The sequence below is a fragment of the Lytechinus variegatus genome, chromosome 3 (genome assembly GCF_018143015.1).
Source record: "Lytechinus variegatus isolate NC3 chromosome 3, Lvar_3.0, whole genome shotgun sequence".
Taxonomy (NCBI): Eukaryota; Metazoa; Echinodermata; class Echinoidea; order Temnopleuroida; family Toxopneustidae; genus Lytechinus; species Lytechinus variegatus.
Genome location: NC_054742.1, coordinates 39,066,756 through 39,092,919, shown reverse-complemented (window position 1 = coordinate 39,092,919; position 26,164 = coordinate 39,066,756). Strand labels below are relative to the sequence as shown.

The window sequence follows — 26,164 nt, the reverse complement described above, 5'->3', positions numbered from 1 at the left end:
TTTATCTTTATAATTATCATCGTCATCAAGTTTACCTGGGCATTTACTACCGCGGTTACTATCATTTCCCAGAGTTCTATTGAGCCTTCCATGATCAAACCTTGGGAAGTACGCAAGTTAAAAAAAAAGACAGAGAGAGAGCGAGAGAGAGATATGAAAACAACCGCGTTCTCTAAATCCGGTTCAAATAAACTTGAAGAGAAAAGAATGTCGTTTTGCAAGAGAAGTGCGAAGGAGATACGTCCAATTTGCACAAAGACCTTTCTTATGAATTCGCTGCGCCTTTGGGTTTAGGGCTGTCAATGAAAAATCGTGAACATCCAGAGCAAATGAGTGTTGCAACTGAGGAACAGCAAAATGATGGGGAAAGTCCGGCGAATGCACCTCTAAACAAGTGTATGCTGCCAGCGCAAAGGGGGAATTTTACGTCGAATCCCCATATGTTCGTTGAATGGGAATACAGAAATAACGGCCTCTTGATGACTGGTAAGTACTGTAGGTGATTATCATGATGTATTTAGTCATTAGTGTATGTTTCATTGAATTATTTTGGTGTTGATGTATGTATTTTGAAGGATTGTTAGCGGTGCCTGTGTACGATTGATTTTCTGTGTGATGCATTCATTCATTCACTACTGTTATGTAGCAGAGTTATGCAAGCTCGAGCCGGTCACGCATAGACATATTATATGCAGTGTGTAGCCAGAGCAGAGCGGGCATAGATATATAGTGGCAGAACAAACGCCTAACTGTAAGTTAAAGTGACTGTAAGTAACCTTGCTTGACAGGTCTATGTCATTTTTTATTTCACTCATATCACACTCGTACACAGAGTCAGACACCCGGGGGGCAGTCTCAGTATATAATGCATAGACCATAGTGCGTATGTGCCGCGGAGGGGACCCCCATTTTCACACTCAAATTTCTGTTCCAAGGCATAGCATTTTTGCATTGTTGAGAAAAAGAACAATGAAAGCCGCTCCAAGGCATAGCATTTTCTTCTTATCGAGAAAAAAGAAGAGAGAAATCCGCTCCAAAGCTTCGCATATTTTTTCGTTACGCCGCTCCGATCGCATTGAATGAGCTGCAATTTTGGTGAAAAGCGGCTGCAGAGCTCCCCCGGCGGAGGCCGCGCTAGCTGCATCATGCACACATGACCGTTCCATAGGGATGCATATGCACTCACATGCTGGTGATCCGTTCCAAGGACCCCCGTTTTCACAAACATTTGTCTTCCGAAGCCCGTTACGAGGACCCTCCTTTTTACAGTAAGCCCGCTCCAAGGCCCCCGTTTTTTGTCTTGCCCGCGGCACACCCCCACCACTTTTTTGGTTGAGTGCCCCCCCCCCCCCGGGTCAGACAGGAACAACCGTCGTTTCTGGGGAGTCTGTTTTCAACGATCAATTTTATTTTTTTATTTTTCTGCGGGAGAGGTAAAATGGCAGCCATGTGTTGCTGCCCTCTACATTCATTGAGTTATGCTTTTATCAAGGCTCCCCGATTAGAATTTTTCGATATCCTGGCCAATCAATGCGAGTGACAAGATCTGAACGCACTCATAGACAAGCGCAAAGCAGCGGCATGAATCGCGATATATAGCGACTGGAAATAAGTCTGTAACTGTAATGACATCATCCAATATGGCAAACAACGACCAACGAAAGAATGGAGGATGACTATGTTTTGATCATCATTTGAGAGGAATTAGCGGTAACTGCGTACAATATTTCTGAATTCTATATATTTTCTCGCAAGTTGGATGTAATTTTTTTTTACAGTGTGAAATTTTATATACAAAAAACAATCCGAAACGTCGGGTTTCCGCCGAATGTTATATCTTACGTTAACTGCTAATACGTTGTCTTACGTACGGGCCAACAACTCTACAATCTATGTATTGGTGAGTAGAGCCAACGCAGTTCAGCGGAACAACCAAATACAGAGACTGAAGCTTTTGGTCTATCGTACTCACAGCATGCATCAGAGTTCAGACAGACAAATCCAGTACTTGAATTGATCCAGTTGATTGAATTAGATCTAGTGATTGTGCTGTAGCTGCGCCATGCAAATTTAGGCCAAGCCTGTAACTGTAGTGTAAATTTGGATTCCAGGGTCTTAAGTAAGTGGAGACTACATATTTGTCATTAGTGTTGTAACTTGTATTTTGATCTGGATGTGGATGTGATACAGTGCAGGACCGTTAGGTATAATTCACTGGGTTAGCAGAGAGATGTAAGTTTCAGGACTTGGCGTCTTGAGGCAAGAGTAGGCAGGCTGAGATTCTCTCTCATCTTGGTAATTGAACCTGGTTCTCAAGAGCTGTAGTCCCCACTGATGAACTGTACTGCTCTGCACTGTGTTTTCTCCAGACATTGGATATCCTTCTGCAGATAAAGATCCCACGCACATGCACAATATTTCAGGATTGATCTTACTAGTGCAATGTACGCTGTCCGCTTGCAGTTCTCTGGGCATTAATTTAGGTTCCTTCTGAGTAAAGCAAGGACAGAGTTTGCCTTCCTCACAGCTTTGTTGATCTGGGGTGACCACTTCAGATTGTCTGCTAGCGTTACTCTAAAATACGAATGTTGAAATACATGTAGGATAAGTCCACCCCCCAAAAAAAGTTCATTTGAATAAAAAGAAAAGAATCCAACAAGCATAACAGTGAAAATTTCATCAAAATCGGATGTGAAATCAGAAAATTATGACATTGTAAATTTTCGCTTAATTTCACGAAAAAGTTATATGCATATCCTGCTCGGTATACAAATTCTAATATGTCACCCACTCAATATTTCTTTTGTATTTTATTGTATGAAATATTCTAATTTTCTCATTGTCAAGTGAATCAAGGATTAATTCCTACCTGAACATGAGAAATTCAGTCAAATTGGTCCTTATTGTCAAATCTGTAAAAAAAAATTAAATATTGTATAATTCAAACAGTGAAATCAAAAGAAATAGTGAGTGAGGGACATCATCGACCATCCCATTTACTGGGTTGTCCATATCACTGTTTTGTGAAAAATAATTAAAACTTTAAACTGTCATAACTTTCTTATTTTACATCCGATTTTGATGAAATTTTAAACGCTGTGCTAGTTTGATTTTTCTCTATCGATTCAAATCAACATTTTTCTTGGATGGACTTGACCTTTAAGTACGCAGTCATTTATGGTGTAAAGGTATGAGGTTTTGGCATCTGTGCTCATAACTTGGCACTTGTCAGCATTGAATTTGAACCTCATTCCCAAGTGAATGCAGTAAGGTCCTGCTACAGCTTATGATGGCCTCGTTTATATGTGGTGACTTTTCTAAATGTTGTTGATTGTTGTCAATGGTTGTCATCATTTCCAGTTCTAAACTATTGTCATTTAAAGCCAGGTACATGTAGTCTAATGTTAAATGCACATACAGGCTACTATTAGGAAGTGATTGACAACATGTATTACAGATTGCACACAATTAGATCAACATGAGAACTATGCTGCCTGCAACATCCTCTCATCTTACAAGGGCATTTCAAAAGAGTGAACAAAGAGATGGAGGTCTCAAATACATTTTCATTGTCTGTGTTTTCTCTACATGTATACAAGGGACCCCCCCCCCCAAAAAAAAAAAAAAATGATATTAATAGTAAAAGTAAGAAATAAAAAATGAAATAAAAAAATAGAAATGATAATAATCTACCAAAGTTGCTGAATTTTCACATTTCACATCTTAACATTCATGAAATGCCCATGTATTTTCCCTATTTCCTTGAATTTAGTAGAAAAATTATCAATATTAAAAATTAGTTATATTCTTGATTCCAGTTGATGTCACACAGTCACCAGATATACTATTATCATGGATCCTACTAGTTCTAGTAGGATCCATGCTATTATCAATGTCTAGACATGGGACCAGAATAAATGACATACATATATTCTGGCAAAGCAGATAACAATTTCATTCTTTTAGCCTTACAAAGATAAGTCAAGATAACTTTTTGAACCATTGATTTTGAACTTGCCTGTATTGATTTGATTTATAATTATCCTTGCTAAGCCATGGACAAACCTTCATTGTCAAGTTTCTTGTTTTATTTGTGTTCACAGGATACAAAATTGTTGTACCAATCATCCATTTTGGTAGATGTTGAGAGGAAAGATACATGTACTGGAATCAATTCGATTTGAAAGGAAAGCAGCGCACATCATATTGAACCATGAGTAATAATCATCCAATCAGTGACAGCGAATCAGACTTTGATGACTTCCTACCACCAGGGCTTCAGAGCGATGCTTCGTCAGACTCCAACAACTCAGACACGGCCCCAAAATCAAACAGAACTTCATCTATTGATGACAATGAAGAAATTCGCAGCAGGCACAGTTCAAAGACACCTTCATTGCCAGAAGATGAGTATGTTTTTGAAGATAACATAGCTGAATCTACAGAGGACCCTAGCCTGACCCACTCCTTTCTTAGTGTACCAGAAGGTTTGGTACCTGGGATGAGTGGAGGAGATGGATCGAGTAGCAAAGCAACCACCAAAAGGAAGAGGAAGAAGAGTGGAGCTGGAGGGAGTCCAAGGAGGAGGAGGAAAAAGAAAGTGAAAGATGCTAATAAAGGAGGAGATGATGAGGAAGAAGAAGAGGAAGGGGAGGATGGTGATGGATCAGGGAAGAAGAAAAGCAGAGGCAAATCCAAGAGCAAAAATAAACCATCAAACAGGAGGAGAAATATCAAGTAAGAGAATTACTTAACTTGCTTAAAATAAATGTTTATTTCTCCCATATTTCTAAATTATATAGCGCTTTCCATCAGTAATCAGTTTCTCTTCTTGACTAGTATATTAAATTTGATCTCAATTTGCTCAGTTCATATATACAACAAAATGTCTATTAATGTTTTAAAACAGTCATTCAAGTTTAGAAGTTAATTTTGTATTGTTCATATTGACTATTACATAATTGAGTGCTGTAATAGCTTCCTTGACACAGATCTGTGCCCTTGTTGTGTGTTGCATAATGCATACAATTTGTCTTGCATAAGAGAGACTGTTATGTAAGGAACAGTATTCAAGGTAGTCTGTCTAAGTACACAAAGGGTCCAGTGGCAGCTATAGTTAAGCAAAAACATTTTACTTACATGTTGTTGCTAGCCTTTTTTTTGGGGGGGTGGACTTTTATGTCTCAGTTTATTTATTTTCTTCATTAATTTATTCATATATTCATTTATTGTTACATGTACATGTATTATTTTCATTTCTTTATTTTTCAAAACTTTAATCAGGAGTCATTATTATTTATGTTTTTGCATTGTCAATCTGTCTCATACTATTAGATTTTGAAACAATTGTACATGTATGTACTGTAATGTATACGTATGTACATGCAAACAAGGTCAAGTTTGGTCTATCATATATGAAAAATAATAAAGGAACATGTACATTGTAGTGTACATTATTGTGCATACTGTAGGGGAAGGCGGGGTAAGTTGAGCATAGGGGCAAGTTGAGCCACCAGCCCCAGGCCAATAATGAATGAGTCAGACATTGTGGTGGTGTCATGTATTGATGACCCATAGCATAACCCCTTACCCCACCACATTGTTTCCAACTTTGAAACAAAAAGTAGTTTTTTAGAGGGAAAAATATGAATTTCAGCCAAAAAAGTAAAAAAGGGTGTGAAATAGATAAGTGCTTTATAAACACACACGTCTTTAAATATAATAAAGACATGATAACAACATTATTAGTCCAGGTATGGATCTTCATTCTTGTCATAGTCTTTTCTATGATGGATGCATAATAAATGTGTGGATATGAAATTATCGCACTAAGTTCGGACTGGGGTAAGTTGAGCCACACAGCATGGGGCAAGTTGAGCCATGGTAATTCATATGGTAATGTATCTTAAAAAACAAACAAACCATAAAAATCGATTGAAATGCAGGCTGAAAGGAGCAAATTTACATGACTGCTCTTTTCCTTTTACAGGATGTTAGTATTTATAGAGAATTAGCAAGTGAAAAGACTTTAAACAAAAAATTGACATGCTGGTTCTCCCCCATACATTTTGTACATAGTTTTTGTGGCTCAACTTACCCCAGAAGGTGGCTCAAACTTACCCCATATATGGGGCAAGTTGAGTCATTTGACATCGTTTTTTTCAAAGGTCACGATGACTTTCAGTTTGGGGATAGAAAGTTATATATAGGTGGAAAATATTTCAGAAGAATTAAATTTCAAGGCAAGGTACTTATTTCGACAAGATTATTAATCATATCAATTCTAACATGCAAAAAGCAAAAACTGTCACAACTTACCCCGCCTTCCCCTACTAGGTTACTTCATAGATGAGTTGGATGAAAATAAGGAGCCCTTGATTTTCAACTCTTCGCAGCTCATTTTCTAGATAGAATGGTATTTATACATAAATCATTCATTGAAATTATAAGTCATAAGAAATTCTTGGATAGAAAATATGAATATCGATGTTATATACATGTACAGTTATATGCTTGAGCTACAATTTTGGCTAAATTCTTGAACTAACTCAAAATGTGCACTTCTTGTAAACAAGTCAAAATTGATGCAACTATCTCATTACATTTGGATCATAGAACATTCTTGAGAGAGGATCAATTAGATGCTGAAACCTTAGATGCACAAAGAGAAGAAGAGAAGAGAAAACAAAGATTAGAAGAAGAAAGAAAAAGGCGTTTAGATGAACAGAAGATACAGAAATTAGAATCATCTAATGCAATTGGTAAGTTATTGAATTTAATGGGTAATAGAAACTTAAATGTATTGTTTAGGGTATAACTTTCAGTAGGAAAAAAGCCATGAAGAAATAGTTTTAGAAAGAAAATGTGTGGTGTTATGCAACCAGTCGGCATGAGAATTTCAATATTGCTTTGAAAGAAATTGTAGACAAATTTTATTGTGATTTTCCTTACATGGGGATCCCATTGTTGGACACCAGATGAAATTAATATTTCCAATCTTAGATGTATTTGAAAAGTTTCAATATTTTTTCATAATTCCTGATACACATGTCACTCTGCAGTAGAGAAACTACAAGAAGCTGTAGCAACAATATCAGCAGCCATTCCTGCTCTGACTTCATCAGTAAGTCCAGCTCCTGAGCCTGACGTCCCAACTTCTGTAAAAGTTCCTGTTCCTGTTCCGGCCCCTGCAGAGTTTATTGTTGTGGATAGCGGCAGTGATAGCGACAAGGATGCCCATAAAGCCAACAAACAGGGTATGAACTTAACCATCACAGTAGAAATTCTGTAAACAATATTTTGTCGATCTTATAAAGGATAGACATTTTGGGGGAAAGATAAAGGGAAAGACATATGAAAAGAGGGAATAGACTGCTTTCATTTATAGATTGCTCTCATCGACTCACATGAAAGTGGGATGCATCACAGTCCTGCAAAAAAAATTTTCTCCAGATCTGATGGTCTATTACATTTCTTTAAAAGGAAAAAAAAACACAATCGGTTAGTTTAAAATTAATGACCTCGGTGTGACTGATTACCATGAGGTTAACATTTAGCAGGGAATTTCCCTGAAAATGCATAATTGGCAAAAGAAGAAGCAGTCTTAAAGAATGAACAATTTGCGTGATGGGTCATTACCTTATATCCTCGTTCAAAGACACTTCCCTTTTCTATTTCTAAATCAGTCATTTCTTCAATATCCATAAAATAAGTGATGCCAGTGATCGTTGAATTCCTACACTGTAAATTCAACATCCATATGACTCTAGATTTAGCTGTCTGAGACAACTTTGAATGTGCCTGAACATGTCAATACTTTCTTGACATGATTATTCTTTCTTACATGTATATTTGTGAGAATTTGATGTAGATATCAAATGGGGAATCAAATTTTGTTTACATCTGTTTTATCCAAATGTCACAAGCAATAGGAAAATGAATAGTACAAATTATTTCTGTTGATATCAATTCGAATTCTTTGTTGATTATGACAGTTTGTGTAAAACCCATGGATCATATATTCAGCTTTACATACATGTATGTACATCAAACTTTAGTTATACATGTTGTGTTAGAAGAAGTGGTTAAGTGAAAAAGTCACATGATAAGTAGCTGTCAACTGAAAGATACATCTTTGCTGTACAAAAGAGGTACTAGTGAACGTTACATGAGCTTATGTAAGCTAGTTATGAATGCTTCTATCACTTTGTTATTATCAGTCTGGAAGTGAATATGGTTTATAATTCCTGGTTTGTGAAATAAGGATACATTTCAATGAAAGTTTCTTTTTTTAGCATATTTCTCATCTGTCATTGATTGTATTCCAGCAGAGAGAGAGGTAATTACAATCAGTTCCGATGAGGAGGTCACACTCGTCAGCGATGGTAGCGATGATGAAGAGGAGATGGACATGGTCAGCATTGGGATGCATACCAATGATGAAACCAATGTACCTGATATCCAGGGTCGTGTACTGGTCAACGTCAACCATCCTCCAGATGACCCTGACATATACCTCCCTGACCACATTGCCAGAGCAGTCAAGCCTCATCAGGTAGGTATTCCTTGACAATTATCTGAAATGTTTCCCATTTTTCATGTGTAGGTCTAAACAGACATATGTACAAAAACTTTGTTATATGTTTATTATTATTATTTGTTAGGCGTCACCTGTGCCCGGGAAGCGAAAAGCGAGCTGAATCACTGTAACCCGCAGGTCTCTCCTGATATAACGGATTGGGTGGATTGCAGTAGGTTTCTTTAGAGTGATATGAAAATTGAATAATGTGAAGCTACAATGTAAAAAGAAGGATTTGATATCTGATCAGCTGCAGAACAAAGTGACAGATAGGTTTAATACAAGTTAGATAACAAATGAAAAAGAGTCACCATGATTCAATTCACTTTATTCTTTTAGGTACATGTATTACAATAAAAATCAATCATTCTGTTTGTCTGCTGGTTGGTCTGTCATCTTTTCAATTTTGTTTTTAAGTTGTCTCTGAGGTCACTTCATAGATATCCAATTTCTTGTTTGAATGATGCAGTTATCACAGATGGTAAAGTAGTCTTAATATTCAGAGTGGAATGATATTTCTGTAGGGTTCATTCATCATAGATTTCATAATGCCAATCCATTCTCTCTTTGTTTTTGTTTCTTTCAAGGTTGGAGGTATTCGTTTCTTATATGACAATCTTGTGGAATCTCTCCAGAGATTCAAAGCTAGTAGTGGTTTTGGATGCATTCTTGCACACAGTATGGGACTGGGCAAGACACTCCAGGTAAGACAAATGTTAAATCAGCAAAGTGCTTGTTTCATCATACTGGTATTTAGCTCTATATGATTGAAATATAATTCGCATCATGTATTGTCAATAGTATGCATAAATTCTGTAGTTAACAATCTGTTTATTAAGACTAAAATCAGTCTTGGGCCCAATAAACTGTTGTGATACGAAAAATGAATTGTTATTCCAACCCAAGTAAATAATATGTGTTTTGGTATTATTAACATACTTCAGCAGATTTTCATTATAGTTGGCTATATCAGTGAGCAAATCATCTAACCATGTACCCGTGGAACAACAAGCATTTACATTGTACTTTATATATGTTGAAGATACCAGGTGCTGTTTCAGTACTAATTAATTACGGGTTCTCTTTTCTTTGCTCTTTTGGCCATAGTGCATCGCATTCATCAGTATCTTCATGAAGTACACCAAAGCACACACAGTCCTGTGCATTGTACCTATCAATACACTACAGAACTGGCTTGCAGAGTTTGATATGTGGTGTCCAGAGAGACCAAGACATTTTAACATCTTTGTCCTCAATGACATGCACAAGACAACAGCATCAAGGGCAAAGGTCATTGGTAAGGGTTTTCATTTTTACCCATGATACTCCTCCTGGGCCATGTAACACTAATAAGGGTTGCATCTAATTGCAATTATGAAAGAACAATTCTGATTGAACTGTAGACCTTGGTCAGTATTTGGAACAAAACTTTCCATGCAACACTAATTGTGATTGGCCATTGCTATTTAGCAGTTGTTTGTATACCTGTATTAAGGAGCCTTGGGGAGAATTTTATCTGACAAAGTTTGTTTTATCGGAGAGTTACCATAGTAACAAAGCTTCTCAGTTGATCAACCTCTAGGAAAGTTGTCTAATCCAACGACTTGATGGACAAAAATTTTGATGAATTTCTCGCCAGGTATCACTGTTTCATACTCATGAGAATGAAATGATGGGTTTGCTGCAGGCATTATTTTAATTTATAAATTTGTCAACATGGACACGTTCAATAGCCTCAGTCAAAGACCAGATCTATCTCAATAAATTTTAAGGATTTCACTGATATATCAGAGAATGAGACATCATTGGTGATAAAGTGGTAGTTTCCATTACATGTTCATAGTGAATATGAAATTATTTTTATATGTGTGCTGGCTGTTAGAATTTGTATTATTTTGCCATATCTAATCATTCTTCAAATAGGAGCAGCTTTTAACATGTGCAGGTTTAAGAACGGTGTTGGGCTGTTTAACCCTAAAAAGACTGGGGGGGGGGCCTTTTAGGCCCCCCCCTGTACATAAATCGCGATAACTTTTTTGCGCATGAAGCGTTCGCGCCGCCATTTCATGACTTTTTTCTCTTGAGTTTTGCGCAACTTTTGATACCAAATTTGTATACCCCCATGCCGCGGTTGCGGAGTTACGTAACATTTTCTTATCACATGTCACGTAAGAAATTGAAATTTGTATTCGTTTGTGTGTAAAGTATATGGTATTTGAATGAATGTTATACACATTGTTTTCTAACTACATTTTTATTTGTTTCTTTATATATTATGTCACTTGTGAATTCAAGTAGCAGTTCTAGGATATGAAAATAATGAAAAACATTGCATAAAAAATAAAGAAATACATAAGAAATGCAAAATAAAGAAATACATAAGAAATTAAAATCAAAGAAAAACATAAGAAAAGTAATGCAATAAAACATGCCAATTATTGTATTTCTCTACATAACGCATGCGGAGTACTTATTTGCATATTTAGTAATTACTAATTTGCATAAGCATATCTAATAATTCAAGCATGAAACAACACAATTCCATGATAAACAACCTCTTCTCACAGCTGAAAACCTTGAAACAGGAATTTATGGACCGCAATAAGTACCAAAATATGAAAAATTCAATTTTTTGATAAAAATTTGCATATTCACATAATTATGAATATAATTTGCATGAATTATGTGATATCTCTTATGCTTTGTTTTCACCAGCTAGTGTACATGTAACACATCACTTGTTTATCTTCCAAGATTGCTTTGGTTCATTGCAAGAGAGTGTAATGCAATAAAACATGCCAAATGTTGTATTTCTCTACATAACGCATGCAGAGTACTTATTTGCATATTTAGTAATTACTAATTTGCATAAGCATATCTAATAATTCAAGCACGAAATAACACAATTCCATGATAAACAACCTCTTCTTACAGCTGAAAACCTTGAAACGGGAATTTATGGACCGCAATAGGTACCAAAGTATGAAAAATTCTATTTTTTGATAAAAATTTGCATATTCGCATAATTAATTATACATATATTAAAAAATACAATGAATATCAGTATTTTGACTATGTTTTCTTTTAGAGGACATGACAAAGGATGTGTGTGCCAAATTTGGTTGCGATCGGACGACCAACGGCCGAGATCTTAGGGGGGGGCCAAAAGGCCCCCCCCCCCCCAGTTTTTCTAGCCTCCAAAATAGCCCAGTCTATTTAGGGTTAAGTCTCATTTACACATATTCCATTATCTTGACTTCATGTAGTAACCATGTTTCCTTTAAAAAAGATGGTTAGTTTTCAAATCAATGTTCATATTCTTGTAGAAGACAACGCACTGTATAAAATCACATCCTTTATTTGTATCTTTTATCAGCTGAATGGAGGCAGAAAGGAGGTATTCTCCTTATGGGTTATGAGATGTACCGTTTGCTGGCGAGATCCAAGCAAGCCAGCCTTGGACGACCTAAGAAGAAGACCAGCAAATCAGGGAAGTCGTCACCTCAGGTCATTGATATTGATGAAATGGAGGCAGCACAAGAAATGGCAATAGGTAAATTAAATAATTATCACATTACATATATATTTGGCTGTATGGGATTATTTAGAATAATGATGCCACAATATAATGCAAACTCAGTATTAGGGTAGAACTTGAATGGTATTTTTGCATGAGAGAAAATTGTTATTTTTGTAGGTGTTTTGTACTAGACAGTTTACTATTGGTGAGAAAATGTCAACTGGATGAAGTGTATATGGTAGATTTATTTTTAATTTAAAGATACATTTTATTTCTTCATGAAAATTACAAACACATTTCATGTAGTTTTCTTCAAAGCTTGACTTACAATAGTTACATGACCTTACATTTTTTTTATTAATCAATCATAGCATAAATGTTCTTTGATCTTGAAAAATAGTAATTGCCAGTCCAACCTCGGATAAATAATTCCCACTATACTTTCCCAAAGCCTGATATATTTGTATAATGTAGAAAATTAGCTAATATCAAAGATATACTTCTCTACTTGCCACCAATATTTGAGAGTATATCCTTATACAACTGATTTCCTTGTCTTAACATACCTTGCAGATTATGCACATCATAATGGAGTAACCCCTAGCCTCGGTCCTCATTTTCTCTTTAATTCTTAAATCTCTCTGTGAAAAAAAATTGATATCAAAATAAATAGTCATCAGTTTTGTGCTTTAATTAAGGCTCAATTCTTTTGAAGGTAAATGCTAGTTTTGGTAACGATATCAAAATGAGTTCGTACAGAATCCAATGAAATGACCACCAAAGTGTCTGTTTATATAAATAAAATGCATGTGCCAAAGGATTCTGGAAGAAATAGTGTAATTGCTGAGAAATTAGCAAATAAGCACAGGATTCGGGTAGAGCGTCGGGCCCGACGCTCTAAGCAATAATTATACATTGTCCCACGTGCGCTTATCTGTGTTGGGGATCTTTGGCGTGAACATTTTTCAGCGTAGATTTCAAGATTTCACAAAGTTCAGTTAATGTAACTGTACCAGATCTAGATCCTCGATGATATACTGACAATTAAGCCTTGTTTTACAGACTTTCTCATGAAATCAGTGTTTACTGCAACTACTGGAATTTCTCTTTAAATTTGTCATCAAGACTTATTATTGATTTTAGTTTGATTATTGTTGCCTTTGAGCTGGTTGGTTTAATACAAATGATGTGTTTTGTTTGTTAGATATGAAGGCAGCATTGTGTAATCCAGGACCTGACATGGTTGTTTGTGATGAAGGTCATCGGATCAAGAACAGTCATGCTGGTATCTCACAGGCTTTAAAGAACATCAGAACAAGGTTTGTACACATAAACTTACACGTAACAGATGAGGGGTGGCACTGGGGTAATTTGATTGGAGGGGGTGGCCTAGAGGTGACTTCATAACCAAGCACACTTTATTTTATTACTTTCACTTTCTTCTCCTTTCTTTGTTCTTTTATTAATTTTTCTCACCTTTCTAGCTTTTATCTTACTACTTGAAAAATAAGGTGACATTGCTGCAATTAAATTCTTGCTTTATGTAATTGATAACTTTGTACCAATTTTATTCTTCCATGCCTTTACACATAATTGTTTGAAATGTAAAAGAATTACCGTCATTGGCAAATATGACCTTTTACTTTTAAAATGATTTGTTCTATTAGTGAACAATTTCAATTTTTCTAAGACTTATGATTACCTCCTCTAAACCACTACAGAATCAGCATAATTATCATATTTCAAACTTTTTTTCCTAAACTCTTGCAGACGGAGAGTGGTTTTGACTGGCTATCCTTTGCAGAACAATCTCCTGGAGTACTGGTGTATGGTGGACTTCGTCAGGCCTAACTTTCTGGGTACTCGTCATGAGTTTGCTAATCTCTTTGAGAGGCCTATTTCTAACGGACAGTGTATAGACAGTACACCTTATGTAAGTCACCTTGAATTGTATCTAGACATTCATTTTTATTTACTTCAGATTCATGTATATTTATTTCAACTATGTAAAATGGTAGTTGAGTTTATATTGGTAAGGAATGAAAAGACGATACAGGATTTTTTTTCTTTCATTTCATACTAGTTACGGACTTATTTAAGCAGTAAAGTGTATTGTCTGCATATGATAAGCAGCTCGGATGCTACACAATGGATATAGGATGGAAGTATAGAATCATGTACATTGGAATTAACTTAATAGTAAATTCTTGGGTTTGAAAAAAATAATGCTTACTGATATTTCTGAAACCACTGCTTGCCTGTTTTTATGCTTTTAAACTATATAATGTAATAAACACTGAATTGTCCTACGATCGAATGAAATATATGGAAACAGATAGAGCTTCAAAATGAAGATGGTAGGGAATGTAATGAAAAAAAAATTGTTTTTTGACCCAGCTTTCTATTATGGTATTAAAAGCACACTATAATTTAGAAGGAAGAAGAGGAAAGGGATTAGATGAGAATTTTCATTTGCAAATGATAAATATGTATGGCCATTAGATCCATAAACAGAGGTTAGAAATTCTTATCTTGCAAAATACACATTCAATACAAGAGATTAAATTTCTTGTGCTATCGTTTGCGATCATTTGGTCACAATGTATGTTGCACACTATCGCAACGGGCACCACCAATTGTGAAAGGGGCTTTACAAGGTCAGCAATGCTCTCATTTTACCCCTGTCAACAGGATGTGCGATTGATGCGGTATCGAGCCCATGTCCTTCACAGTCTCTTAGGTGGCTTCGTCCAACGTCGAGGCTTCAATGTTCTCCTTTCTACACTACCACCAAAGGAAGAACATGTGATCATGGTTCGTCTAACATCATTCCAACGAGGCCTTTATATCCGTTTCATGCAGTGCTTCACAGAGGCCGGTGCTGGGGGCTGGTGCTCATCAAATCCTCTAAAAGCATTCTCTGTGGGCTGCAAGGTGTGTAGATTTCATTTCATTTGCTCAAAAACTCTTGTTTTAATACTAGTAATGATTCACATCAGCCACCATAATACTCCAAGTTAGTGTCCTATGATAAAAATTCCATAGTATCCATACTATTCCTTTAATTCATAGTGTATGCACATTCTCAACTTCCCAAGGACTATTTTAGACGGGTGCTAAGAAAATGAAATTGATCCTTCTGGATGGACTTTTATAAACCTGGATAGAAAAGGGAATGTTGATAAAGGCCATAACAAAAGAAGATTAAGTACATACAAACTTCAAATGAAGAAGTGGAAGAATAACTTGTTTCATTTAATGTGGCAATTCATGAACAATTCAAATTTATTCATGGTTTCATGCTGGTACATAAATACCATCAAATACAACAGGTTGTGCTCTACTTTTTTCATTACTTCCTAAGCGGAAGTTTCTATGCGTTCACATTTTATACAAAGTCATACAAATTTCTTACTTTGATTGCATTCATCTTAGATCTGGAACCATCCAGACATTCTTGGTGATCTGTTGAGTGAAAGAGATAGTGTAGCAGAAGACCTGGATGCTGATCTAGATTTACCTGAAGTTCAGGCAAAGTAAGTTACATGTACATGTATCTCCAATGGCGGATTTTTTTAAAGGTTTAACCAATAACTATTGATCAAAAGCTTTTTTTAAGTCATATAAATTACGTGAGAAGAAAGAGTACACAATTTTTGTCTCACCTGCAGAGTGAGACTATAGGCGCCGCTTTTCCGACGGCGGCGGCGGCGTCAACATCAAATCTTAACCTGAGGTTAAGTTTTTGAAATGACATCATAACTTAGAAAGTACATGGACCTAGTTCATGAAACTTGGCCATAAGGTTAATCAAGTATTACTGAACATCCTAGTAGAGTTTCATGTCACATGACCAAGGTCAAAGGTCATTTAGGGTCAATGAACTTATACCATGTTGGAGGAATCAACATCAAAATCTTAACCTGAGGTTAAGTTTTTGAAATGACGTCATAACTTATATGGACCTAGTTCATTTAGGGTCAATGAACTTTGGCCGAATTGGGGGTATCTGTTGAATTCCCATCATAACTTTGAAAGTTTATGGATCTGATTCATGAAACTTGGACATTAGAGTAATCAAGTATCACTGAACATCCTGTGCACATTTCAGGTCACATGACCAAGGTCAAAGGTCAATGAACATTGGCCGAATTGGGTGTATCTGTTGAATTACCATCATAACTTTGAAAGTTTATGGATCTGATTCATGAAACTTGGACATAAGAGTAATCAAGTATCACTGAACATCCTGTGCGAGTTTCAGGTCACATGATCAAGGTCAAAGGTCATGTAAGGTCAATGAACTTTGGCCATGTTGGGGTTTTTTGTTGAATAACCGTCATATCTCTGTAAGTTTATTGGTCTTATTTATAAAAAGTGGACATAATAGTAACCATGTATCACTGAACATCTTGTGCGAGTTAGAGTAGTTTTCAAAGTCAGCACTGCTGCTATATTGAACTGTGTGATGCAGGTGAGATGGCCAGAGGCATTCCACTTGTTCACTTTCTGTGTCAAATTGTTATAAGTATTTTCTATTTAATACTAAAAAATGAAAGAACTACTTCTGAAATCCACCAAACTGATACTTAACTGTATGTTGTTTGATATTGTGTGTTTTTCATGTTTAGTAAGTCTTGCTTGCGCTTTCAACAAATGTTCAAACCTCAACTAATTTGGTTTATCAACATGACCATGAGTTACAAGATAATCCACTTTACACTGGTACTTTTGAGTAATGGATTAAAGATTACCAGTCTGACCACACCAATATTGTGCAATGGTGACAAAGAGAAGATTATAGCTCTATAGAATTTAGTCAGTTGTCTACTGACACTGGGTAATCTTTAAACAAAGACTTTATGGGAATTACAGGGGTAGTCAAAGTGTTAGGCACACTTTGTTCAAGAATTTGACAAAGGTCTAATAAAAAGAAATCAAAGACATCAAGGAATGATTTATTGGTGCTCTTTAATTTTATAGGGCAAAGAAAAATACCCTTTTTCAGATAAACAAAAATATTAATGACTATATTGACAAAAATACATGGTTGTCAAAGAGTTCTAATTAAAAGAAAAGAATAACACAATAGATTTGGTGGGTTTTGTTTGACTAATTTAAAATCTGCCTAATTAAATAGGATTCATGTTATGTTTGTGTAGGTGTACAGGTAAGCAGAAAGGAGTCAAGAAACCAGCTGAGGACCGGAGTCCTAGAAGGGGTGAAGGATCATCATCTGGGGGTTATGTTGACAAGGTCCAACAAATCATCTCATTTGAATGGGTAAGTGAAAACAATTTATCCTAAAAAAGGAATACATGGTGCACTGTGGAGCCACTGATTTTTCCTTTGCCATAAAAAACCTTCAGAAGTTAAGTAATGGTAACCAAGTTCCCTAGATTGTTTAAAATTAATGAGGTATCATGAATTTATTTAGTATCTTTTTTTACACATTGGATTATTTCCATCACATTGAAATCTCCTCCAATCACAGTAATATATACTTTTTTTCTCCTGTGCATTGTTATGTAAATATCACATTATTACATGGATATTCTAACACTTATTGTGTAATACCGTTTTATTATCATTCATAATATAGATTGAAAATGGAATGTAATGTTAGTTCATCAAATTAATTCAAAAGGATTTGCTAAGTCAATTTAAGCACACAAAATTTTGGTGAACGTTTTTATGAATATCTGGAAAGTGATTTGAGTGTTACCACAATTCAATCTTATCTTTATTTCATCATATAATTTTATGCTTGTTTAGGCAAGAGACATCATGAAGAACTACACCAAAGATAAACTCTGCAGCGGAGGAAAGATCATCCTTCTCTTCCACATTCTTGAAGAGTCAATCCGTCTCGGAGATAAGATCCTTGTATTCAGTCAGAGTCTTAGCTGCCTATCTCTCATTGAGAAGTTCCTTGCCAAGTCCACCATCCCTCAACCACCTAACCCACCTCCACTCATGCCTAGGGAATGGGTCCGTAACAAGACGTACTTCAGTAAGTTTTTTTTTTTAAGCAGTCATCGATGTTGGATGTTTGATTGCTGTTGTTATTTGGGCTGATGATTGAGATGGTGTCTATTCAGATAATGTTTATGTTGAAATGATTATGATGATGATGTTGATGTTGATGATGATGATGATGATTATGATTATGATGAAGATTATGATTATTATTATGACTATGATGATGACGTTGATGAGGATGGTGACAATGATGGTGATGATGATGATGATTATGATGATGATTATGGTGATGATGTGATATGATGATGACGATGATTGTGATGGTAATGGTGATAGTGGCGATGATGATGTTCCTACACAACAATAAGGGATTATTGTATGGTGAAGAGCTGTGGTTCAGAAATACAAATTTTTATGATGTACTTTGTCTTGATTTGCAGGACTTGATGGAAGCACAGCTGTATCTGAGAGAGAGAAGATGATTAATCGATTCAACTCACCTGATAATAAAACAATCATGCTATTTCTTCTCTCAACAAAGTAAGTTAATGTTAGTCTAGTGAGAAAATAAACTTTTGTTAATCTTTAAAATATAAATTACATCCTTAACATTTACATCCTTCAGTTTATTTTATGGTTATTGTGTGTGTGTCCTACATGAACCATTATTATATTTTTAGTTTGAAAAGGCAAAGAAAAGCTTACCTAAAAGATAGTTAGGATGAGAGTTAATTCACATTGGGGCAAGACCCATGTGAAAGATTCCTTACAATTATAACAGGATTTCCTATGTATTGTATTTGCACTTGAGAGTAGGAGGATAAAGGGTACATTGATTTTGTTTAGTTTCTTTGTAATCTGCCCCATCAGGATGTATTGATTTCCTTTTGCCACCAATTGAGTGAAGAGCTCAAGGCCGTTGTGAATATCTGATATGCAAATGGATGAACAGTTCTAGAGAATAACACACATGAGTGAATGACTATTTCCATGGTAAAGGGACATCATGGCACAATAGGGAAATGACTTTCCAACAATGTGAATCAAACACCCATTATTATGTGGAATCAGATAACAATACGTGCGAAAAATGATTTTATAATTTATAAACTCTCTTAACAGATCATCATTCTTTAAACAATGCTTGCAGTTACAGCCTATGCCTATAATTTTATACATTTGCACTGCCTTTCACCATCTGCAGAAAATACTTTGTCCAAAGATTCAATGACCAAAATATATTTCATGGCCATATACAACATTAATTCAGGTTAGACTCATTCTTATAATACTAATCTATATTATTATGACCTCCACCTGTCCATTCTTTATTCTTGATAGAGCTGGATGTTTAGGAATCAATTTGATTGGTGCTAATCGAGTGGTTGTCATGGATGCATCATGGAACCCATGTCATGATGCTCAGGCAGTATGCAGAGTCTATCGGTATGGACAGACTAAGAAATGCCATGTCTATAGGCTGGTATCGGACCAAACGCTGGAAAAGAAGATCTATGATAGACAGATCTCTAAGAAAGGAATGTCTGGTAAGTCCATGATTTTATTTTCACTCTTATGATTCCACTGGTTATATACAAGTAGGTATGGTGGTTGAATATTTTCTAGGGGCCTTTTCATAGTGCTGTTAATGAATCACGCACAAATTTGCAAACAAATTAAACATGTTCTAGTGATAAATCATTCTTGATCATTTTAATTTCCATCTGTTCAATTTGAAATGTTATATGTAGATTGAAATAATTATCAAAAGTGTTGCACTGCAAAGTCCATTGATTGTAATAATTGGATTTATATTATTGAATCATTCTGATAAAGTAACAAAATTTCATGAAAATATTGTCTCAACCATATTTGGCCTGCAGCCCACACCTCCAGGATATTTTATCCAGAAAACACACAGATAGATAAGGTACACTCTGCATCCATGCCAGTGACCGGCATTTCACTACCCAAAATAGAATAAGATTAGAATGATGTCAATTTCACATTTTTTTTGTTTTAGATCGAGTGGTTGATGAGATGAATCCAGAGATGAACCTCACCAAGAAAGAAGTAGAATCCCTCCTGGAGTTTGATGAGACAGACATGCCGTTTGAAGACTTCAGCCACCTAGCTACAGATATGGAAGACCCAGTCTTGCAAAGTCTTGTGCAGAAACACAGTAATTGCATGACAAAGGTAGGGTTTAATGCCAAATTGAGATAGAAGTATCTTTAGTTTTTTTAAGTCACTGAAAACAAAGCTTGAAAGAGAACAATTTATGTGTATATTAAGTTAGTTTTTTTCTTCAAATTATCGCTTACATTAAAAATCATGTTAACCTTAGGCAAGGAGAGTAACATGGGCAAAAAGCATAAAAAGACCATGATCATTGACTTACATGTATACTGAACTTAGTCAATATTGTGGCAATGTGCTGAAATTCCTTTCAGTAGAAGGCCTAGACATACAGGAGAAGTGCAGTATCTAATATTGATGAACTCAAAGTAAGAATGTTAAGAACATGGGTTTTTTTGGTAAACAAGAGAACCTTGTGAAATATTGACCCTTATTGTGCTAGTACTGTTACCCTTGCACCAGGTGTATGGCATGGTACTTGTGTAAAGTACTCTATATCTTTACCAATTTACCAATACTGAACAAAGACTGTGCAGAGCTGTGGCAATTAGGTGTAAAATCATCATTCATCCATTAATAAAATTGGGTTGTGTGCTATCCTGACCCACACAGGCACCATTTACTACCGAGTCTCTTTTGTGGGATCGAAAGGACATGAAGCTAACCAGAGCAGAGAAGATGCAGGCCAAGAAGAGTTATGAGGAAGAGAAGAAGTTGAATCTCTCTTACTCCAGACCGTCATATGCAGCTTTCTATCCCAAGGGATCTGGACCTGGGGGCTTGTCAATGCCTCCTGCAGCCAAAGGAATTCCCAATATGAATTTCAACACTGGACCTGCCTACCCATTCTTGTAAGTTCATGACCTGGTTTTGTATTTGAACTTAACCATATTTGAATATGACCATATTTGTGTTTTACTTTGAGCCGACCAATTTTTTTTCAAATGGTCCATTATTTAAAATTTTTCTCCATTTAGGTCAGTATTGAGAATAGTCATATAACATTTCAACAAAGCTAAACTGGAATGAAATAAGCAATGTGTCATAAAGAGGTTTCATATTCAAGATCTGTACATGTATATTAAAACATAAAGAGTAAAAGTTCAATCTGTATATGATATTCCTTGTGAACTCTAGGCCATCACTGAATAAGCCATTGCAGCGACCTGTTGCCAATGTGAGACCAATCCAATCCACTCCTGTACCTAGACAGCCACCAACACCTCTTGAGGTCACCCAGAAGAGAATCAGAGATCTTAAGAATGCGGGTGTTACCCTGCAACGCATTGTGGCAACAACAAGTAAGTTCAAGTATTCAGTTTCATAAAGCCAGGTGTTCATCAACAAAAGTGCAATGCCACTTCCTAGGATGAGCTCTGTAGAAAATATGATTGTTGCAAAGTTTGCAGCATGTTTATTTTTATTTTTTTATTAATCAAGTTGAATTCATTGTAAAAAAAAGTATAAAAATATAATACATAGAAAATTTTAGATTAAAAAGAAATATGTATGAATGAGGTGGCGATATGTGTAATTGCAATTTAATGAAATAATTTTCCACTTTTCTCCCAACAGATATCATGTTGCCAGGTGCCAATACATCTACAGATTCTGGTTCCATGATCAGAGCAGGTGATGCAGTTACATTCATTAAGACCAAAAAAGGCATCTACCTACGAACGCATGAAGGTAAGATCCTGGCTGTTAGAGGTCCCAATGCAGGACCAGGATCCCTTGGAGCAGTGGCACAGGGAGCCTTCCCTGATGCTACACCATCAGACATGGGTATGGGTTCAGGGGGAGATGCAGGAGTTGGTGTTGATGGAGAAGGAACCAGTACTCAAGGTATGCCTTCAAACCTTGCCAATACTCAGCTGGGACAGCTGTTATCGCAGAATGACCCACCTAGACAGCAGAACAACAGTCTAAGCAACCCGCCTCTCTCTATTCCTACTGAAATCAAACCAAACATGTCGATGGCAGGTATGTCTGCTACCTCTGGTATGTTCCCCTTTGCAATGTCACAGTCAAGTAATCAGACCCCTTCAAACTTTGGTCAAACATTGTCATTATCGTCCATGGCTAACATGGGTTATAGGACCTCTATGGGGTCATTCCCTCCATACAGCTCTCCTTATACATCTTCCTACACCCTTGGGAACACATCTACTCTCACCATGGCTACGGATACTGTCATGCATCCATCATCCACAGAGACATCATCTGCAATCTCATCAGCTGGGATGTCCACTACAGCACCCCAGTCTTTAGCAATCTCTCAGCCCTTATCTTCTCACGGTATGCATTCTGCAAGCCTCCCTGATACACCATCTTCCTTCCCTGACCTCTACCAGGATTCCTCTCCAAGCCCCAGCCTCAGCTATCCATCATTTGGCGATGAATATTCCAATACCAGTCAAGGCCCTATGGAATCCAACCAGGCATCAATGTCTTCAAACATGGAGACGTCCACGCCTGGGAACCAAAATTCACAAGGTTTTGGATCAAGAATAAATGAACCAATCTCCACACCTTCCCCTGTTGACAAAAGCAGCCTGTTGCCCATTGCACCTAGTGTATCAAATGCAGGTTCATTCCAAACCACTGGGAATTCATTATCCGAAGGCAACCGGGTGGACCATTTATCTGACCTGGTGTCCCCATCTCCTGCAATGAGAGGTGCCCAGAGTGTAAACCTCCCCTCATCTCTGCCGTATCCTCAGATGGACATGAATTACTCATACCCACCCTTGAGTAGGACCAGCAGTGGACCGTCTAATGGTTCTATGGATTCTAGTCCTTCCCTGATGGACGATGGCTCAGACATTTCTAATCTTTCTAAATTTGTGGATTCCACCTTCCCCAATCTCATGCCCTTTTCAGGATCTCTCAATCCTGATGGGGATTCTAGCAGCAGATCAGCTATGTCCTAAAGAAAGTGGATATGATTATGAGAATTTCTTTTAGAGAGACATGTGCAATTTGTTAATGAAAGATAATTCTGTTGTGACCAGCTTTCATAAAAAGTAAGAAACATTAGTTGATCAATGTGCAAATATTTGTAATTAGTGTACAGAAGTAAATGAGATGTTAGTAGTTGAGCCAGAATGTACAAAATACAATATCTGTTCTCGTTTTCTGTATATTATAAGATTAATACTGTGTACTTTTGCTTTTGTAAAGCAAGCCAGTGAATCATACAAGATAGTCGGGTCAAGATAACCTTTATTCTGTTTCATTTCTACCAAATGACAAGCTCTGTTGTTTTTTTTTTAATGTATGACAGGTAGCTAAAAAAGAAGTGTCTCTAGTATAATCGACATTTATGACAAAAAAAATCACAGCTCTTACGATTTTCAAGTTGTATTAAGACCTCTTATTCATGCTCATTAAGCAATTTTGAACCAAACTCAGAAATATGTACTAGATAGTAAAATTGGTTAAGCTTTTAAACTTAATATCTTCTCCTCATTTGTACAGTACTTATGTGAGTGAAAGATTTTTTTATTCAATCTTGAAGTATTATCTAAATTTGATATTTCTATTCTCCATTGCAAAATTTTATATTTTCCATAGTTTCATGTGTACCAAGGTGGATATGTATATATGTTGAGCCAAGCAGTTATTCAATACAGAAAAAGCTTACATAATTTGTAAGAAAAGTACATTGATATATAATCTATATTTCAGTTAAGAAGTTGTAAACAAAAGGAAATGCAACCATTCTAGCAAACTCTACAGAGTCTGAAGTAGACAAGTGAGAGTTTAAATGAGTTTCTTAAATGAAGATATCACGATGGTTGGATTCGACCTTTTATTATCAAATTATTTGATTCTTTAACATTATCCAGTGTATTCATATATGGTTGTTACACAGATCTATCACAACATAATATACTGCTATTGCCTTTACTGGCCTGAATTATAAAAGAGCAAATTCTGTACAAGTGTTTCATTAGATATATGAGCTTATAGATGTATGAGCTTTTTTTCATTCATATTTTCGAGGTTATGTATATTTCAATCATATTGATGGTTGTCTAAAAAAAAACTTTATTGGAATCATATTTACATGTTTGATGGAAGCATAGATGCACATATAGTGCTTTATAAATTTCTCACGATGTGTGCAGATTGCAAGCTCTTTGTGCAAGAATATTTCTTTCCATGAATGGTGTTATACACTGTATGCCTCCGCCCACAGTACAGTGTAGGCAGTTGCGGGACAATGAGGTCCAAGGCTGCGATATTCATTGTATACTTAAAAAAAAAAAATTTCAGAATTATTTGAAGAACCCTTTGGTAGATAATTTCAAATTTTGCTCATATATGATTAGATTTTGTTTGTCACAAGGTCAACCATCAAAAGATGAAGGTCACAGAGGTCATTGTTTAAAACTTTAGAAGTTATAGAGGTGTGGAATATATTCTCAGTTTGACAATGGCAGGGGCATAATTTTGACTGTTCCGTCTAGAATCCATCTAGTTTTAGCCTCAATTGCGTCTCGCCTGATATTCTATTTTTATTTTTTATTTGTGTGTTCTATCATCCACTTGTCTTTATGAATTCACTTTAAGATCCAGGTTTTAAAGCATTGACGAGACAGTTGTCCTTTTCTATTTTTCTTGATATATCTTGTTTTTGCCGAAAGCCTGACTGAAGTTAACTCTGAAATATATTTCTATTTGTTTTCTTATTTCTTAAACTATGTTTCATTTTTAATTAATTTACCAAATATGACTGTATTCTTGTTTTCCCAAGAACATTTAAAATGTCCAGATGATAGTCAAGTTTGAAGGGTATTGATGTATTCATCATCAGATTTGGCTTACCTTAATGTGTCTTGGTTTGGAAATTTTTCTGCTTCCGTTACTTGTTTACATTATTTTCTGTAGTTAAGTTGAACTTTGAATTTCAAAATGAGTTACATTTTTTCCCCTCATTGTGCTTGAGACCAGATAGACAATAAACACAGGTAAATGTTTGTTATGAATGCCCCGTCCCCTCTGTAGAAAACCCTCATTCCCTTTGAGTTTTGGATAAGTATAAAGGACCAAATGAGAGTTGTTTGTCATGCATGTAAATTGAAACACAGTACCTCCATGAAGAGTATGGGGGTTCTAAGTGCTTACCTTGCCATGTTGAATCTGACAACAGTCATGTAAGAATTCGCATTCAATAACCTACCATTTTAAGCTTATACATGTACAGTTTCTACCCTTAATAATTTTTTTTTATACGAGTTTTGAGATGAAAATATTCCTTGAATTTATCAAAAGCATTCTCAGAATTTGGAGGTAGATGTAGCAAGTTTGTCGATAAACTTTTGGAAAAAATTACTTAATCATTTTCTTTTCCTTTAGATGTTGCAAATGTTTTAAAGTGAATTCTCATCAAATTTATTATGTTGCTTACTAACCAAATCTACTTTTTTTTGCACAATGCCCTTATCCTTCCCAGTCCAGATGCCTTACATGTAGCAGTTAAAGGTGATCAAGTATCTCCCTTGTTAATTGGTTTGAAATTATGATCTTGAAAACCATTGAAGAATAGTTTGGATTGGAACTGTTCGCTAATGTTAGTTAAAGGACAAGTCAACCCCAACAAAAACTTGATTTGAATAAAAAGAGAAAAAGTCGACAAGCATAATACTGAAAATTTCATCAAAATCGGATGTAAAATAAGAAAGTTATGACATTTCAAAATTTCGCTTCATTTCACAAAAACAGTTATATGAACGAGCCAGCTACATCCAAATGAGAGTCGATGATGTCATTCACTCACTATTTCTTTTGTTTTCCATTGTTTGAAATATGAAATATTTTGATTTTCTCGTCATTGTCATGTGAAATGAAGTTTCACTCCTCCCTGAACACGTGGAATTCCATTATTTTAACATTTTGTGCTTCAGGCAAGGAGGTCCTTATCGTCAAATTCGTAAAAA

At 35.9% G+C, this 26,164-nt stretch overlaps 1 protein-coding gene across 5 annotated transcripts; it reads left to right on the top strand.

The window, feature by feature from the left end:
- The first annotated feature begins 249 nt into the window (after positions 1 to 249).
- LOC121410979 (helicase ARIP4-like) lies at positions 250 to 25,545 on the top strand. Of its 5 annotated transcripts, none has more exons than XM_041603416.1 (20): positions 250 to 486; positions 4,104 to 4,737; positions 6,616 to 6,761; positions 7,062 to 7,256; positions 8,331 to 8,554; positions 9,166 to 9,282; positions 9,686 to 9,875; positions 11,955 to 12,131; positions 13,303 to 13,417; positions 13,869 to 14,031; positions 14,790 to 15,032; positions 15,534 to 15,634; positions 17,261 to 17,381; positions 17,874 to 18,111; positions 18,521 to 18,620; positions 19,422 to 19,627; positions 20,104 to 20,279; positions 20,832 to 21,070; positions 21,357 to 21,520; positions 21,795 to 25,545. In XM_041603416.1, the coding sequence occupies exons 2-20, from the start codon at positions 4,214 to 4,216 to the stop codon at positions 23,150 to 23,152; spliced, it is 4,797 nt and encodes a 1,598-aa protein (XP_041459350.1). In that variant the 5' UTR covers positions 250 to 486; positions 4,104 to 4,213; the 3' UTR covers positions 23,153 to 25,545. The 5 variants fall into 5 exon arrangements, with proteins under 5 accessions (XP_041459350.1, XP_041459346.1, XP_041459348.1 ...); XM_041603412.1 differs by having other exon boundaries at positions 8,328 to 8,554; XM_041603414.1 differs by lacking the exon at positions 250 to 486 and adding an exon at positions 682 to 767 and having other exon boundaries at positions 8,328 to 8,554.
- The last annotated feature ends 619 nt before the right edge of the window (positions 25,546 to 26,164 follow it).

What these genes read in the sequence shown, in the direction of transcription:
- LOC121410979 (XM_041603412.1), top strand. Translation starts at nt 4,214, where the DNA reads ATGAGTAATAATCATCCAATCAGTGACAGCGAATCAGACTTTGATGAC. An exon ending in ATCAAGGGCAAAGGTCATTG is followed by an intron (nt 9,876 to 11,954) that starts GTAAGGGTTTTC and finishes ATCTTTTATCAG; the next exon opens with CTGAATGGAGGCAGAAAGGA. An exon ending in TTAAAGAACATCAGAACAAG is followed by an intron (nt 13,418 to 13,868) that starts GTTTGTACACAT and finishes AAACTCTTGCAG; the next exon opens with ACGGAGAGTGGTTTTGACTG.